This window comes from Aethalodelphis obliquidens, unplaced genomic scaffold (genome assembly GCF_003676395.1).
Source record: "Aethalodelphis obliquidens isolate GAN/ISIS:26980383/991018 unplaced genomic scaffold, ASM367639v1 scaffold3, whole genome shotgun sequence".
NCBI lineage: Eukaryota > Metazoa > Chordata > Mammalia > Artiodactyla > Delphinidae > Aethalodelphis > Aethalodelphis obliquidens.
Genome location: NW_020837947.1, coordinates 50,694,005 through 50,710,841, shown reverse-complemented (window position 1 = coordinate 50,710,841; position 16,837 = coordinate 50,694,005). Strand labels below are relative to the sequence as shown.

The 16,837-nt window shown below is 47.2% G+C and overlaps 1 protein-coding gene across 5 annotated transcripts in view; it reads right to left on the bottom strand.

Annotated features, from left to right (window-relative positions):
- SCML4 (Scm polycomb group protein like 4) overlaps positions 1–16,837 on the bottom strand; it is a 105,015-nt gene that overhangs the window by 28,017 nt on the left and 60,161 nt on the right. For 3 of the 5 annotated variants that reach the window (XR_003429253.1, XM_027089325.1, XM_027089348.1), the window contains 4 exons: positions 12,318–12,447; positions 9,945–10,145; positions 7,433–7,564; positions 5,196–5,390 (listed from right to left, as the gene is read on the bottom strand). Coding sequence is in view for 4 of the 5 variants with exons in the window: in XM_027089348.1 (XP_026945149.1) it covers positions 5,196–5,390; positions 7,433–7,564; positions 9,945–10,145; positions 12,318–12,447 (658 nt within the window). In the remaining variant the exon portion in view is untranslated. The remainder of the gene's footprint in view (positions 1–5,195; positions 5,391–7,432; positions 7,565–9,944; positions 10,146–12,317; positions 12,448–16,837) is intronic. The other 2 variants (XM_027089313.1, XM_027089339.1) reach the window with 1 other exon arrangement.

Genomic DNA, 16,837 nt, shown 5'->3' with positions numbered 1-16,837 from the left:
CCCCTCTCTTCTTCTCCAGCCCACAGACACCTCCACGGGGCACCAGGTCATCCTCAGCAGCAATGCTTTTACAGGTTTGGCACCATCCTAGCACAGAGAGACATATTTTACTGAAAACCTGAAATAAATTTACCTCTGGGAGCAGGACTCCGTCAGCACACACTTTCTCGTTCAAAGTGTGGTCCCCAACCAGCAGCAGCACGGACATCACCTGGAAGCCTGTTAGAAACCAGACTCTCAGGCCCCACTCCAGCCCTCCTGAGCCAGAATCCACATTTCATCAAGATGCCTGGGTGGTACCAGGGCATATTAAAGTTTGAGAAGCATCTGGCTAAAGCTTACTTATAATTGAGACCTTTTTTCTCCCCAACATTCAAAGATAAGGTAAAATTTCCCCATGATCATCTCAGGACTTCTGATAGAACCACAAATGTTATCAAATCCATGTTTTTGCTTCCATTCTCTTAAAGCATCCAGGGAACTGCTCTTCTTCTGAAAACATGAACATTTGGCTGTCAGTTAATAGATTCGGAGGAAAATGACTAAAATTCTTGGTCTCAAGCCAAGAACTCTACCTTCCAGACTGAATTCAGGCAGCTGAGTGGGTCTGAAACCTGGTTTTCCCTGAATGCAGGAGAAAGATCATTTGGTGACAGAGTTTATATTTCAAAGGTCTGAGGAAGAGATTTGGAAGAAGCCCTCTCTCTGCTCTAATGTGAGCCCTTCTGTCTCAGTATCCTCATCTTCCCCTTTGGGGGACCCCCTCCCCAGGGCTTCTAGGGCCTCTCACCTCCTGCTGTCCGCGGCCTTCCTCTGCCACCTCCAGCCGTCTCTCAGCTTGGAAGGGACCAGAGGCGACATCTTGCTCTTACTCCTCTGGGTTGCCAGAGTTCACCCTAATGGCCCTGACATGTGGACATCTGCACTTGTCACCAGTAATGAGGAGCTCTCTCCATCCAAGCAGCTCCTTCTACTTCTGAATGGCTTTGGCTTTTCAAAGTTCTTTACAATGTCAACCCCACCTGAACCCTGAGGGAGCTGTCTTCTGAGAGTTCCTCCTGGTTATTCAGGTGCCAAGTCCTCTACGTGGGAGAGTATTCCTGAAACCCAGGCTTCTCCAACTTTAAGTGTCTTCAAAACACCTGGGATCTGTTGTGAAGGAGTGAGGGAGGGCCACTGAGCTTTTCCTTTCTCAGGTTACTACAGTGCTCCTGACCCGAGTTTGAGTGGCAAGACGTGAGGTTTAATTAAATCTATCTTCAGGGCCACAAAGACCAAATCCACATGACCTGCTGTCATATCCTGGAACAGAAAATTTGTCTTCTGTCTTCCCCAAATCTGTCTTCTGTCTTCCCCAAATCATCCATTTTTTTATATAGTTCCTTATGTGTCATGGCTTTGCATTTTCTTACTGTCTGATTAACTGTCTTTTGGAAATGTCCTAATGAGTGTTGACAAACCCTCTAACTGTGTGGCACCAAACCTGGAACACTCCAGCTTTGACTGAACAACCTTGGGGCAGAGCAGGATCTGGTTCAAATGAGTTCAAGACTGTACAATCTTGTTTAGGAATGACGTGGTCCTACGGATGGATGTGAAGCCTAAAATCAATGAAGACCTCCACCCCTTCGCTTATAAGTACACCTGCCTTTCTTGCCATAATCATGGGAAAGTGGGTAATAAACTAATTCCTCATCCAAGGTAATAATAACTTGATATGTTATCCTTTAAGGGAACTTTGACAAGGCAATCCTAAAGAGGCAATGTCTTAGTCTAAAGGCAAACTCCTTTTTTTTTTTTTTTTTTTTTTTTTTTTGCGGTACCTGGACCTCTCACTGCTGTGGCCTCTCCCGTTGTGGAGCACAGGCTCCGGACGCGCAGGCTCAGCGGCCATGGCTCACGGTCCCAGCCGCTCCGCGGCATGTGGGATCTTCCCGGACCAGGGCACGAACCCGTGTCCCCTGCATCGGCAGGCGGACTCTCAACCACTGCGCCACCAGGGAAGCCCTAAAGGCAAACTCTTTAGTGGTGTCATCCTAGACTCCATGGCAAACAGGTAGGAGAGGTGTGCGCCAGGGGGCTGCTCAAAGCTTACTGTGCCGTAGCTGCTTCCTCCACCCTCCCTGGGGCCCCAGACACAAGAAACACACAGCGCTTGGTTCTGTAGCACCCAGGGCACGGGGAACAATTTCCACAAGAACTGGAGCAATTCATTTTTTCAAAGCAGCCACAGGCTAGGGAAGGGCTCATGAAGACAACTGGAGTCATTACTCCCAAAGCCAAGCCAACTAGGAAAGAAACCAGCTTGCAGGCGGAAATACCGGCCTCAGCCCAGGGAAGAAGTGAGGCGGCTGCACGACACTTTTCCCAGGAAAAAGCCAGGAACTGCACTCAGCATGGTGAGCTTGGAAGGAGAAAGAATAAGGAGGAAACCAAGGCAAAGGTTTCCTCAGTGATCACTTAAGGAAAGCTGAAGGGGGGTTCCTGGGACAGGAAGTTAAAATGAAACTATTTTAGTTTCAGTTTTGCTGAAGCTGCAAGACAATAGTCTCCCCATAGCAGAGAGAAGTGTGGAGCTCTAGCAAAAAGAGGTGGTGGGAAGCCAGTTTTACCTGTGTAGATGACCACCCACATGCAGCCTGCAAAAGAAATTGTAGAGGTTGAAAAGCAGGTTGAATAGAAGATGAACTGTGGAGAGAACTACCCCACGTGATCCAAGAGCTTCAATGTGGCCGTGTGAATAGCTTGATATCTGTCCCTGGAGCTCAAGAGACACAATGGATTACTGCTTGATTTCCATGAGAAACCAAAAAGTCTGGCTGCTGTGATGGCAGGACAAAGGAGAGGTGTCTGCTGAGATCAGCCTGCACGCCCTGAGTTTGTTTGGGCAAAGGGTGTTTCTAAGGGACCAGATGCGGGCCATCAGAAGAGAGATCTGAAGTGAGATTATCTTAGATCCTTTCCATAGGACTGTCTGGAGGCACAAGGGGGCCTCAGCAGAAAGAAGTTAGAGATGTACCCACAGATGCCTTGAGGCTGTGGGAAGAACTGTAAGTGACCAGCCAGAGAAGAGTTACCTTTGTCCATGTCAAGGAACGTGCAGATGAGAGATGGTAGGATCACCAAAGGACCCATGCAAGAGCCCACAGGCTGCAGAATCAGCTTGAAACACCTGCCAGAACCAGGGAGGCTGATGCCAGCTCACAGCGGGATTAGTCAAGTAAAAACTCTCCTACCTCTTGCGTCTCCTCCTTCCCTCACTCTGATCAGGAAGGATCGGGAATCATTATTAGCTAGATAAGGAAGGGGCAAAAACAGAGGGTTGGGCAGGAGGTGGAGAGAAGCCAACCATGCCCTCCTTTACTGCTGCAGGCAACTGGCCTGAAGCAGGGCTGAGCTGGGAATGGGGAGTAGTTCCATCTTTGAGTGAAATTTAAAGTTGGATGATCACACTGACCTGGACATATTAATCATTTACTAGAGAGTGTTTTGTTATCTGAAAGGAGCCAGAAAAGTCACGAGATTTGCCCTAAATTTCATCCATGGACAGGGAAGAAGTGGTCTCACAGGAGACTTTCATTTAAAGGAGAATGGGAGACATGAATTACGTGGCTTTATGATTATGTCCATGGGTCATTGCTTGTTCAATGTAACAATGACTTTAGGGTGTGCGAAGTGAAATCAGATCATCATCTGCTATTTTCATTGCAAGATTCACTGGAAGATACGTGAGCTTTACAATATGTTTCTGAGTCAACTAAGGTTTACAAGAGAGGCCAGATTCTTGACTGTCAGAACCAGAACATTATACATGAGCAACTCAGCCCATCATTTCACACAGGAAACTGAGGCCCAGAGACATGAGAAGACTTTCCCAAGCTCACACATATAGAGGCATCAAGAAAAACACAGAAGTATATAGCATCTGCTCACACAAACTATATTTAATTAGGTACATTTCTTTGTAAAGGCCAGATTTCTTCCTGTTTCCCAGGTCTCTGAGAGTTTAAAGTAAAACTGTAGACAAGGCTCTTGACAGGATGTGAGAAAAATCTATGCTTAGAATCTAACTTTATCCTTCCCTGATGTCCTCCTAGGCTTAAAACACAGCCACTCCTATTATAAGTATCGTTTTGTTGAATGCTCTAAGCCTGTCTGTGAGCACATACCTGCAAATGTAAGTTTTTCATTATTCATACTGGTTACTCAATACCTCAAAAACTTTCCTAAGCTCACATACATATTTGCCTTATTCCAAGACAGGGTCTCACATGGTGCTTGGAACAGAAAAGATTCAGCAAGTGTTTGCAGAATGACATAATGGTTAGATTCCATTTCACTGTCTATGTGTTCTTTATGTATCAACAACACTGCTTCCAGAGAAAGAAAAAAGGCAACATGCCTGCTCATCCTTGGGAACCTGGAATCTAGAACCTGGACTCATGTTCAACTCCTTGCAAATCCATAACTCAGGGCCGCTAAGTGGGGAAGGAAGGAGCAGCCCATTGGGCAGACAACAGTGTGGCAAGTTTGCCCATGTGGTCTTGCTGTACTTCCCACTGGCCACTTCCCTATGCTGAGCTATTCTGGGGCTGGTGATACAAAAGGCATTCAGCCCCTGGGTCACTTTCTATCCTGTGACGAGAGAGAAACACTCTCACTGAAGGACACATGTGATTTATGGGCAGGTCAAATTCCTGCCACGATAGACACTCTGTTACACATTTTATTGACCTGGATAGGAATCTGAGGCCCCCAGACAGGACCAACGTAATCAATTCGTTAGCCCTTGTTTCTTCAGGATTTCTTTGTTCCTTAGGCTAGTAGTCCTTCAATTACTCAACGATGATGAATAAATGCTCAAGAGTCTTAATTAGAAGAGAGGAAAAAAATCACTCATTGCATGTGATGCGGTCTCATTGTCTAAATTCTAATAACATAGGCCTAGAAGCTATAATGTCAGCTCTCAGTAGCTGGAGCCATCTCTTCCCACTGCAGCCTGGGCAGGGACCGTCGGGGTGTCCTTGGTCCTGGTCAGCCTTGACTGTTCCCCGGGTGCCCAGAGGAGCAGCCCGTGAGCTTCCAGCAGCAGAGCTCCCAGGAGCCCCCTTAGTGGCAGCCTCACCTGCCCCGGGAGGGTGGGGACACCTGGAACCACCTGCAGGCCCAGGAAGACAGACAAGGGCAAACCCTACCTGACTCCATCCTGTCTTCCTGGCTCTCAGGGGCTTCCTCGGAGGCGCTGGTGCCCCTGGGGAACGGCTGGTGGCTGAAGAGGTCGTCACACAGGAGGCTTCGGCACAGCTTGGCAAGGAAGCGGAGGACGTACCCAATACTGTTCACCACGGGCAGACTCCGCAGGTGCTGCTTCCCGTCAAAGGATGCGGAGACTGGAAGAGCACAGAGACAGCGACTTAGAGCGGGGCTCTGGAGAAAGCCGTCAGCCCGTCAGCCCTGGGGAAGAGGTTTTGGTTTGTTCAGTTTTGTTTTGTTTTCAACTAAGTTGTATTGGAATTTCACCTGTTTTTACGCTAATGTCCTATTTCAGTGCCAGGATCTCATTCAGGAGACCACATCGGGTGTAGCTGTTGTGTGAACTCGGTCTCCTCGGGTCTGTGACTGTTTCACAGTCTTTTCTTGTTTTTCATGATCTTGACAGTCTTGAAGAGTACTGGTCAGGTATTTTGTAAAACGTCCCGCGATCTGGTTTGTCTGATGCTTTTCTTATGATTTTACCGGGGTTACGGGGTTTTGAGGAAGAAGACCACAGAGTCAGTGGGGGGTGGTACATGATAGCCACAGTTCATCACTGGGATGTTAACCTTTATCTCCTGGCCAAGACAGTGTTTGTCACATTTCTCCACTGTATTCTTTTTTTTTTTTTTGCGGTACGCGGGCCTCTCACTGTTGTGGCCTCTCCCGTTGCGGAGCACAGGCTCTGGACGTGCAGGCTCAGCGGCCATGGCTCACGGGCCCAGCCGCTCCGCGGCATGTGAGATCTTCCTGGACCGGGACACGAACCCATGTCCCCTGCATCGGCAGGCGGGATCTCAACCACTGCGCCACCAGGGAAGCCCTCCACTGTATTCTTTGTATTCTGTTCCTGGGAAATAAGTCACAAGGTCCTACCCACAGTTAAGGGCAGTGGAGGGATTAAGCTCTACCTCCTGGAGAGGGAAGAGTCTCTATATCATTTGGAATTCTTCTATAAAGGAAGACTTGTCCCATTTCCTCCATTTATTTATTTGTTTATTCATCAATATCAGTGCAGACTCAGTATATTTATTCTGGGGGAATTCCCTGGTGGTCCAGTGGTTGGGACTCAGCCCTCTCACTGCCGAGGGCCTGGGTTCGGTCCCTGGTTGGGGAACTAAGATTCCACAGGCCACATGGTGTGGCCAAAAATAAATAAATAAAAGTTTAAAATATATATATTTATTTTGTGTTGTGGGTTGTCCAATACTATATTATGTATCTTATTGCTAAATTATTCCAGTTTTTGTCTTTGGGATCTTACAGACTGACTCCTGTGTCCCTATGACATACTCTCATCTATGTTAAGCAACTCTAGATAGATAGATCTAGATCAATAGGTAGGTCTAGATAGATATGTCTAGATCTAGACATATAGGTATATTCAAATAAACCTGAGTTCATGCTGAGGTCTCCAGCTCTTAACGCAGCACCACAGTGTTCAGGGTTCATTCAGCCTAAAGGGGAGGAGTCTTTATCAAAGAACAATAATGTCTCCACAGTGACGCTAGATCAAACTCATTTTCTCTAGGGTGACCAGAATTTAGAAGAAACACCTGGTTCTTCCAGCCCAGAGCATGTTTCTTTTTGTAATCCTCCTCACAGCCCTCTGCTGCTGCATGAAGCTCGCACAGCTGCTCCAGGGTGCAGAACACATGAGAAGATCCCCAGCAGGACATTCTGCTCCCACCTGGGCTCTGCCCTCAGCACCAGCACCTGGAAGGCAGCCTGGATTTTTATACTATATCTCTCAAAGGCTAGCACACTGTAAGGGCTGGGGCAGGGCGACCAGAGCGAAAAGACAAACAACAAAAAAACTCCACACCCATTTAAATTAGAAATCAAAACAATCTATTTCTTTTGTGTAGCTTTTTATAGTTTGACAAGAGCTTTCACACCTGTCACCTCATTTAGGCCTTCTGACTGTCCTGTGAGGACAGTGGAGAAAAGGTTATGACTCCATAATATGGATGAGGAAACTGAGGAGAAGGCCTAGAGCGTTTTTTTCCAGCTCATGAGGCCTATAAGTGGCACTTGCCTGTCACTTTAATACTCCAGGTGACTCAGATTAGGAGAGCCAGCAAAGAGCTGCTTAGATGCTCAGTGAGGGGGTCATCCTGGCCACTCGAACACTCTGGAAATTCCCTCTTAGGTGGGCACTGCTGCTTGCCTCCGATACCTTGAAAGAGTAGGTGTGCTGGAAACTGAACCCACAGCAGGAAGGTCTGGGTCATCAGGCCTGTGCCATAAATCAGTGTGTATACATTCCCAGAGGTGCCTGGATGGTCACATAGCAGGAAAATGCCACCTCCTGGAAGCAGACACGGAATTTGTGAGATCACGAAATCTACCCCTCTGGGAGAGTGTGACTAAGGCAGAGCGTCCCAACAGGTGTGCTAGGAATGGGTCATGGGTACTGAGATACTACTCCCCCTCAGCCTTTGGGGTGGCCCAAGGCCCAGCCACAGCAGGTTAAATTCCCTTAGCCCATGGTACCAGCACCAGTGTTCACCATTTTCTACATGTTGTGCCATGGGGATGTTTAGAAAGCAGTGCCCTAAGGATCAGGTTCTAGGTGGAGAGTGGGAGAGTCTGACTCTTCCTCCTGAGTCCCTCCCTAAACCACCTTGGGGCTAGCACCACCTTGCTGGGCTGCCACATCACCATCAGAAACGTGGACGCCCACCTTGCCACCTCACAACCTAAGGAGGTGGCATGAGGAGGCCCCTCAGCGCTACTGCATTCTCCATGACCAAGTCCTCAGCTCCAGCCTTCCTGGGAATGCTTCAGCCAAGGGAAACTTGGCAGGGCTCTGCCCGCTCATGCATTGGTGCCAGGCACTGCAGAGCCTCCTCCCCAGCACCGAGGCCCCTGAGGCCGCAGAAAAGCCGAGCAGGAGAGCAGGGAGAACGGGGTCAGTGCTCCCAGCTTGGGGGGCAGGGGCCACAAAGGGCTCAGACGGGATTTGCTCAAGAGTGGGGACACACGGTACAGGAGGAGCTTTCTCTTAGCACTGGGTCTGCGTCCTGAGCCCTGCTGTTTAGCAAGGAAACGGACAAGGCCTTCAACCTCAGAGGGCAGTGCAGGGTCAAGAACCTGGCTCTCAGAGAGGACAGCCAAGGAGCTCTCAGAGGCCTGACAGCAGGACTCTCCTCCTGGCCTCTTTGGTGCAGTACTTCTTTGTCCTGTCTCTCCGCACATCTGCTGAAGTCTCTTAAAAGTCACCCTGGGTCAGACACATGCACCCAGACCTTGCCAAGTTCTATTTTAATCAATTACCAGCAAGTCAGACCCAGCTTCCTGCTCACAGGGAGCTCCAGAAGGAGGGCTGAATCAATCAGAGCTGGTAAAGCTGTGTTGGAAAAACCTCCCCATCTGCAAGCCCTCGGGATCAATCTGGAGTTAAATAAAACACTTATGCTTTGGTTTTCCAGGGCGTAGCCACATTAAAGGCCCCTCTCCCCGACCCTTTCTTAGTCAACCAGCAGGGTCACCTGCACTGCCCTGTGGCTGGGGAATTGTATCCCTTTTCCCTGGTGATATGGAGGCTGTGTCTACGATGCTGGGCTAGAGAAGACACCAGGCTGTCCCCCTGGAGTCAAAGCATCTTGCAAAGGCCTGGAGCTCCAGGGCTTAAGGGCAGGTGGTAACAACCACTGTGCATGTGGAGAGCCTCGGGTAAGACAGACAGAGCCTCTGAGGGGAAACATTTGAAGGGGGCAGAGCTCCCAATTCTGCCTCAGACTTGTGGTGACAGTTTCCACTCCCTCTGGATGCTGTTGGGTTGGGGTGGAAAATGGAGGACGGTGGTGACAATGGGAGATGGGATTGACCCTGAAGGCTCTCGTTTTAAAAAAAAAAAATGTCCTGTGAGGTGGGGTTTAGACCATGAACTTTCCCCACTTCCCTGCATGGTGTTAAGTGCTATGATTAAGGAATAAAGCAGAGGAAGGGAGAATAAATAGTGACAAGGGCTGATGTGTTAGACATGTGGTCAGGGAAGGGCTTTTTGATAAGGTGGCATTTGAGTAGGAATCTGAAGGAACTCCAGGAGCAAGTCACATGGACAGTTGGGGAAAGAGCATTCCATAAAGAGAGAACAGCAGGTGCAAAGGCCCTGAGGCAGGAGGAGCATGGTTGGAGGACACAGGAATGAAGCCACTGTGGCCAGAGCAGAGTTTGGGACTCAATAGAAGTGGCCAGGAGATCAAGGAAGTTCCCAGGACCAGGTCACATAGGACTTGGAGGCCCTTGTAAGGATGTGGGCTTTTTCTCAGAGTGACATGGGAGCCATTGAGGGTTTGGAGAAAAGGAGGGGCATGATCTGACTTAGATTTTGAAAGAACCAGAATCGTGAAAGGATTCTGGAGATATTTTGAAGTTGATTCTGAAAGGATTCTGGATATATTCTACAGTTAGAACAATAGGATTTATTGATGGGTTGGAAGTGGGAGGTGAAAGAGGCAAGTCAAGGGAGGGGATTCAGATGTCCAATCTTCTTATCCAGATCTGGAAGTATCTTCTCCTCAAGTCCCAAGAGACACCTTCAGCACACAGGCTCACTTAAGGACCCTGGAGCCCAGAAGATGGGGACAGACCCTGGCCACAGTCCCCCAAGCCTGATTACAGTTATTTTCCTCTTTGGAGACACACCCATGGCCCTCCTCATACGGCCTGCTCCAGGGCTTTACCTGACACCATCTCACCACCGTAGCCCTGCTTGACCAGGGAGAAGACCAGCTTCTGCTGGTGGGCACAGTCGATGCACGCTTGCACGGCCTGCTGCAGGACAGCCGACGGCCTCTCGGGCCCAAAGTGCTCGGGGAGCTGCTGTACCTTCCTCCTCTCCAGGTACGGCCCTGCGTTGGCTTGCTTGTTGATGTAGAGGCAGACTGTGGAAACAGACCCACAAAGCCCTCAGCATCAAAGCACATCAGGCCAGGGGCGGCTCCCGTGCACACTGGAGAGGCCTCAGCCATGTCCCCTTGGCCCTGGTCTTGGGAAAGCAAAGGCCAAAGTGGGACCAGTTCTTCCCAACTTAAGAAGTAAAAGAGGCAATAGACTCAATCACCTCCAGCTGCCAGGGCTTGCTCTCAGAAAGGCCTCCTGGTTGGGAAGAAATAGGCATGTCCTCTCTGATGTACTCAAATCTGAATTGTAGACGATTATGGACAATTGTGGACCATGTATATAAATGTATTTATGTGCTGGGAACATACACAAAATCTTCCCTTCTCCTCCCAGGAAGCTATCAAGCTATATATAATGTTTGCCATTTTTTTTGTTAACCTTCAGTAATTAAAAAAAATCAACATGTTGCTAATTACTCCAAAGACTATATATTCGATGAAATTCTAAAGAGGATTCTACTTACAATCTCAGGGTAATGAACACTCAGCAGTCCATTTAGGTGAGCCCAACCAAGTCCCCACACTTTTAAAGTAATATACCCCATTGGTAAAAAAATTTTTACCACATGCCCTAACATGTGTTTATTTATTTATAGATTATATACATTCTCAACCGTATTAAGGTATTACATACATTTTAAAGATGTAACCAAAAAATAGAAAATTTTAAAGGATGAAATAAAAAGAAATATTAATAGTAGGTGTCATATTTTCTTCCACATGTTAATGGCTCCTCTTATGTCTCCCCCTGCCCCCAGCCCAGGTATGAGCATCTTACCCTGGGGGCCACTAGTGCAGAGAAGCGTTAAAGAGGGACTGTAAGAGGAGACCATTAGGACTTTGGAAGGATTAAACAGTAACAACAAAGTTGAAGAAAATTAGTTTTTATTGAGCACCTACTATATTCCAGGCACTGTATATCCTTTATCTTGTTTGATTCTCAAGATAAGCCTGAGAATTAAATATTATTACTTCCTCTACTAAAGAAGAAACTGAGGTTAAAAGTGGTTAGTGGCTGCTCAGAAAGTGTAATTAATGGTGCAATAGGGATTTTAACTAACATCTTTCTGATGTCATGGCCTGTGCTCTTTTCACTCTACCAGGCTTCCTTCTTCAACTAATCCCACATGATTAAGGAAAATCTAATTGCTAAGGGACCTTCATGCCAGGCAGTGTGCTAGGCCCTACAGAGAAAATCTACATAATCCCTGACTTCAGAGAACTTAGGGCCCAGAAGGGAGACAGACCTACTCAGAGAATTACAGGAAGTGATATGTGACCTTGGCTGCAAGAAACATTAGGGAGATGCTAGGAGAGCCCGTCCTGGGAACCTTGGCAGGAAAGTTAGTGAACACTTTCTGGAGGGAGGTACCTGAGCTGAGGTGCAAGGGAGGAATAGGTTGACCCTAGAGGAAAGATCATTCCAGAAGAAGGAAAGAGAATATGCTACGATCCTATGATGGGCCCTAAAAACTAAGAGCAGGGCCTTGTTGGCCATACTACAAAATTTGGTCTTTACCTAACAGCATTAGGGCACTGAGGGATTTAAGTGGGATGGGGCTGTGGATGGTTTGTGATGAGGGGGAACTATGGATGTGTATGTGTATATGTGTGTGTGTGTGTGTGTGTGAGAGAGAGAGAGAGAGAGAGAGAGAGAGAGAGAGAGACACCATCCGACTGCTGTTACTTTTAAGATGGAACTGTTGGTTGGTGGATGCCCCATGAGGGAGACTGGGCCGAGCTCCACCCTGAACTGGACTGGAAGGCACTGGGTGGGATTGAGGGGCATTAAGATCCTTAGGAGATCTGGAAGTACAAACACAGGGATAGAAACTCTTCAAGGTGAGCAGGCTCACTGTTGGTGCAAAGTAGACGCGGCTCTGAAGACAGTCTGGGCCGCCAACCACTCTTTCTAGCCTCCACCCACCCACAGCAACCAGCTGAACCCAAGATGTATTGAAAATCAATTTTAAATAATCCAAGCTGTGAGACACTGAACTCCTGTTCTCAGAGAATTTGGTCATCCTATCTACTGTCCAACTGACACACTGAATCCTTCATTTGAGCGACCTCAGTGGCAGCTCTCTAGTTCACAAAGTAACTTTAGCTGGCGGGCAGGCCATCCCAGCCTTGGAGTTCATTCGCCTCACCTACCTGTGAGAGCCTGTGGCACTGCCAAGCTGGGTATGGTGGCTGCATCCTGAGGGATGGAGCTGAGGTCGGGCTCCGGCGTGCTCCGCGGGGGTGAGAGGGCTAAAGGCGTCATGAGAACCCGAGACTTGAGCTGCAAGAGAGAACCCAGGGAGTCAATGAAAATCTGGAGATGCTCTCTGCACTTTCCCAGGATCCTTCCTGGGCTCAGTTAACCACTGCTACTCTGTCATTCTTCCACACCTTTCTATTGTGTAGCTTTGGGGGCTGAACTTCAGATTCAAGTTCATGATCAAGATTCAAGTTTGGGTCACACCTAGAGGTCAGCTCTGCACCCCGTCCTTACAGTGGAGCCACCCAGGAAATGACTGTGTCAGGCAGAGGGTGTGGGACACACAGAGGTGTGAGGAATTGCAGCCTATAAGCCTCCTGAGTGCAGGATGCAGGGTCGGGGACAGTTCCCAGCCTGAGCCCCTGTGCTCCTGAGGTTCCTGCGGACAGCTCTTTCCTGACAGCCACCCAGTGACCAATCCTGAAGCTTTGCTCACTCTGCTGAGTTTTCTGTTCACAAAGATCACTGGGTCCTGCTAGAAGAGACAGCAGGAGCCATTCTTCCAAAAGGTGACATGCTTCTCAGGGTTTATTTCCTGCAGTGGAGACCATCAAAGGCTGATGCTGCTGGTCTATGGACCACACTTTGAGTAGCAAGGGTGTACATTCTGTTGTTAATGTATATGCAATCCCCATCCATATCCTAACTTGATTCCTGGATTTTTAGGATGTAATAATAATAGTAGTCATGGAGAAATAGTATTCCTACTGCTAGTTATCCAACCATTCTACATTCATTCATTCAAGTCATACCAGTGTTTAAGGGGAAAACATCCCAGTGAATGAGAATACCAACTGCAAAGGTCCTGAGGCAGAGCATGCCTGGAGTGTTTGTGCCACATTAAGGTGGCAAGAGTGAGATTGGAGAGGTGGTAAAACCACGGGACTCTGCAAGACACTGTAAGTTCTTTGACTTTTGCTCTGAGCTCTTCTGAGCAGAGAAACTACAGAATCTAAACTGACATTTTAAACAATCTTTCTTACTGTTGTGTTGAGAAGAGACGAAAGGAGCAAAAGTGAGAGGACCACTAATCTAGAGTAGATGAGCGACGATGGTAGGTTGGATCAGGGTGAGAGCAGTGGAGGTGAAGAGAAGGGGACAGATTCTGGACAGATTTTGAAGGTGGAACCAGAAGGATGTTCTGACACACTGGATGTAGTGTGTGAGAGAAAAAGAAAGAAGTCAAGGATGACTCCGAGGGTTTGGGCCAGGGAGTTTGCAGGTGGGGGAAGGAGGAGGGGAGAGTGGAGACAATGAGGGAAGGTCGGGTTGATTTTGGACATGTCAGGTTTAAGATGCTTAGATCCAAGAAGAGATGGTAAGTAGGCAGGTATGTATACTGGACTACGGAGTTCTCGGGGAAAGTCTAAACGGAGAACTAATTTTGGAATCGTAAGTAGCGAGTTGATATTTAAGGCCATGATAATGAATGAGATCATCAGAGAATTGAGGGTAGGTGGAGAAGAGGAGGATCCATTCATTGAGCCCTGAAGGACTCCAACATGAAGAAGTCGGAGAGAGAGGGGTGAACAGCAAAAGAAACCAGGAACTCTATCCAGTGGGGTAGAAAGAAAAGCAGGAGAGCATGGCACTGCGGGGACAAGATGAAGAAAGTGTCTCATGGAGAAGAGAGTAACCAACCATGTCAAATGCTCGGTCAGACGTGGAGGACCAGAAGTGGCCACATAGCAACTGTTTGACATGAGAGGCTGTGGTGCAGTAGGTGAGATGAGAACCTGATTGGAATAAGCTTAAGATATAGTGGGAAGAGAGGCACTGGATCAGGAAGTAAAGCCAACTCTTGCAAGGAGTCCTGTCTTAAAAAGGAGTGGCCAATTAGCCACAGCAGCAGGAAAAGTAGGACTGAAAGATTTTTGCCCCACAATGAGATACCACCTCACACCCATTAGGATGGCTACTATAAAAAAAATAAGATTTAAATTAAAAATAACACATGTTGATAAGGATGTGGAGAAACTGCAACCCTTGTGCACTATTGGTGGGAATGTAAAATGGTGCATTCCTCAAAAAATTAAAAATAGAATTACCCAGAAAGTCCACTTCTCAAAGAATTAAAAGCAGTGTCTCCAAGAGATATCTGTACACTCATGTTCACAGCAGTATTATTCATCATAGTCATTGTAGAAGCAACAACAAACGTCCATCAGCAGATGAATGGATAAACAAAATGTGGTATATACATACAAGGAAATATTATTCAGCCTTAAAAAGGAAGAAAATTCTGACACATGCTACAACATGGATGAAACTTGAGGACATTATGCTAAGTGAAATAAGCCAGGTACAAAAAGACAACAACTGTATGATTCCACTTATATAAGGGACCTAGAGTAGTCAAATGCACTTAAACAGAAAGAAGAATGGTGGCTGCTAAGGGATGGAGGGAGGGGGAAAGGGAGAGTCGTTGTTTAATGAGTATAGAGTTTCAGTTTTGCAAGGTGAAAACGTTCTGGAAGTTGGATGCACAGCGATGTGAATATACTTAAACTACTGTACTGTACACTTAGAAATGGTTATGATGATAAATTTTATGCCATGTGGTTTTTATCACAATTACTTTTTTAAAAAAATTTATTTATTTCATTTTTATTTTTGGCTGCGTTGGGTCTCTGTTGCTGCCCGCAGGTTTCTCTAATTGCAACGAGCCGCGGGGCTACTCTTCATTGCAGTGCGCGGGCTTCTCATTGCAGTGGCTTCTCTTGTTGCGGAGGAGCACGGGCTCTAGGCATGCAGGCTTCATTAGTTGTGGCAGGTGGGCTCAGTAGTTGTGGCTCGCAGGCTCTAGAGTGCAGGCTCAGTCGTTGTGGTGCACAGGCTTAGTTGCTCCGCAGCATGTGGGATCTTCCTGCACCAGGGCTCAAACCCATGTCCCCTGCATTGGCAGGTGGATTCTTAACCACTGCACCACCACAGAAGCCCTATTTTTTTTTTAATTTTTAAAAGATTTTTTGTTGTTGCTTTTGAGAAGGGGGAAATATGTTCTAATGCTGGTGGAAATAGCCCAGTAGAGAGGGAAAAATTGATGATACGGGGGAGTGTGTGGAGAACTGCTGGCATTGAGTCTCTGAACAGGTGAGAGAGGATAAGATTTAATGAACTGGGCTATGGCCTTAGAAAGAAACAAGGACTTTTCATCTACTGCAGTAGGAAGGAAGGAGGAAAATGAGGCTCTGGATTTGGGTGGATGTGGAGGTGGGAGCTTACAGAAGGCCTTTTGCAATGGCTTCTAATTTCTCAGTGATGCTGGAAGCTGTGTGTGAGGGTGGAGGAGGGTGGGTTAATGAACTAGGAGGGTGGGAGGCCATGGGGGGAATGGAATGTGGCTGCTGAGCAGTATTGAGGGCACAGTGGGATGTGCGGAAATGAATTTAAATTAATTGCAATGAATTTAAAAGGAGACAGGCCAAAAGTGAGCATGTTGGCTACACAAGGCTGTATGTGCGCAGAGTCTGGGGCTCTTGCTAGAGATCCTGTACTAATCAGAAGCAGCAATTAACAATAGACAGTTCACCTTAATTTGAGTTAACATTTGAAAGAATTAAAAGGCTCATCATGCAGCAATACCATACTAAGTATTATAAAAATAATTTAAAAGAAACTTCAGTGGTGGGACAGAGTAGATGGGAAACTTCCTGTGACTCAGTCTCCGTGACTATGGCAGGGTTCCCTCATCTGCCAAGTGTGAGGAGGGCTGCGGCCACTCTGCCTGTTTCCCAGGTCAGGCACCAACGGTTCTCCTGGTGGTCTCTCTAGGAGTGGTATCTCTAGGAAGGTACAGCTTGTGATGGAGAGGCTGGTGGTGACAGTCTCCAAAGGCTGTCAACAGGTTCTGGAAGAACCTTGGCTAAATCCTCCTTTACAGGCTTAAAGCCCTTCAATGCCCAACATACAGATAACGATATTGGTGGAGGAAAATAAACAGGATTAGTAAGTCATTTTCCCCCCTGTGTCCTCTAAGTAAATTACACAAAGATCCGTGTGATCCATCCCGAGGAAAATGACAATGATGATGATGAGAAAGAGGATGACGGCAGCTAAGACTTAGATAGCAGACACTGTTTACTGTTCATGTAAACTTCATAATGAGCCTAACCTTAATACTTGCTCACTATTTTAATATTTATTAGAGGGGGATCTGTCCATTGAACCCACCGCCAATGAAATAATATAGTTGGCTGTTACCGCTGCCCATAATTTCTGCCCAGGTGAAGCAATTAAAGGGATTAGAATAAGTCAGCTGGTTGCAGGAAAAACCTTACATATTCATTCAACCTGTAAAACAACTTCTGGGACTTTTGAACAAAGAAGGAATCTCATGCAACTGTGGGTGGTATGTGACTTTTAAAAAATATCCTTTTGCTAAGAGGATAAATCATCAGTAGGAATATCC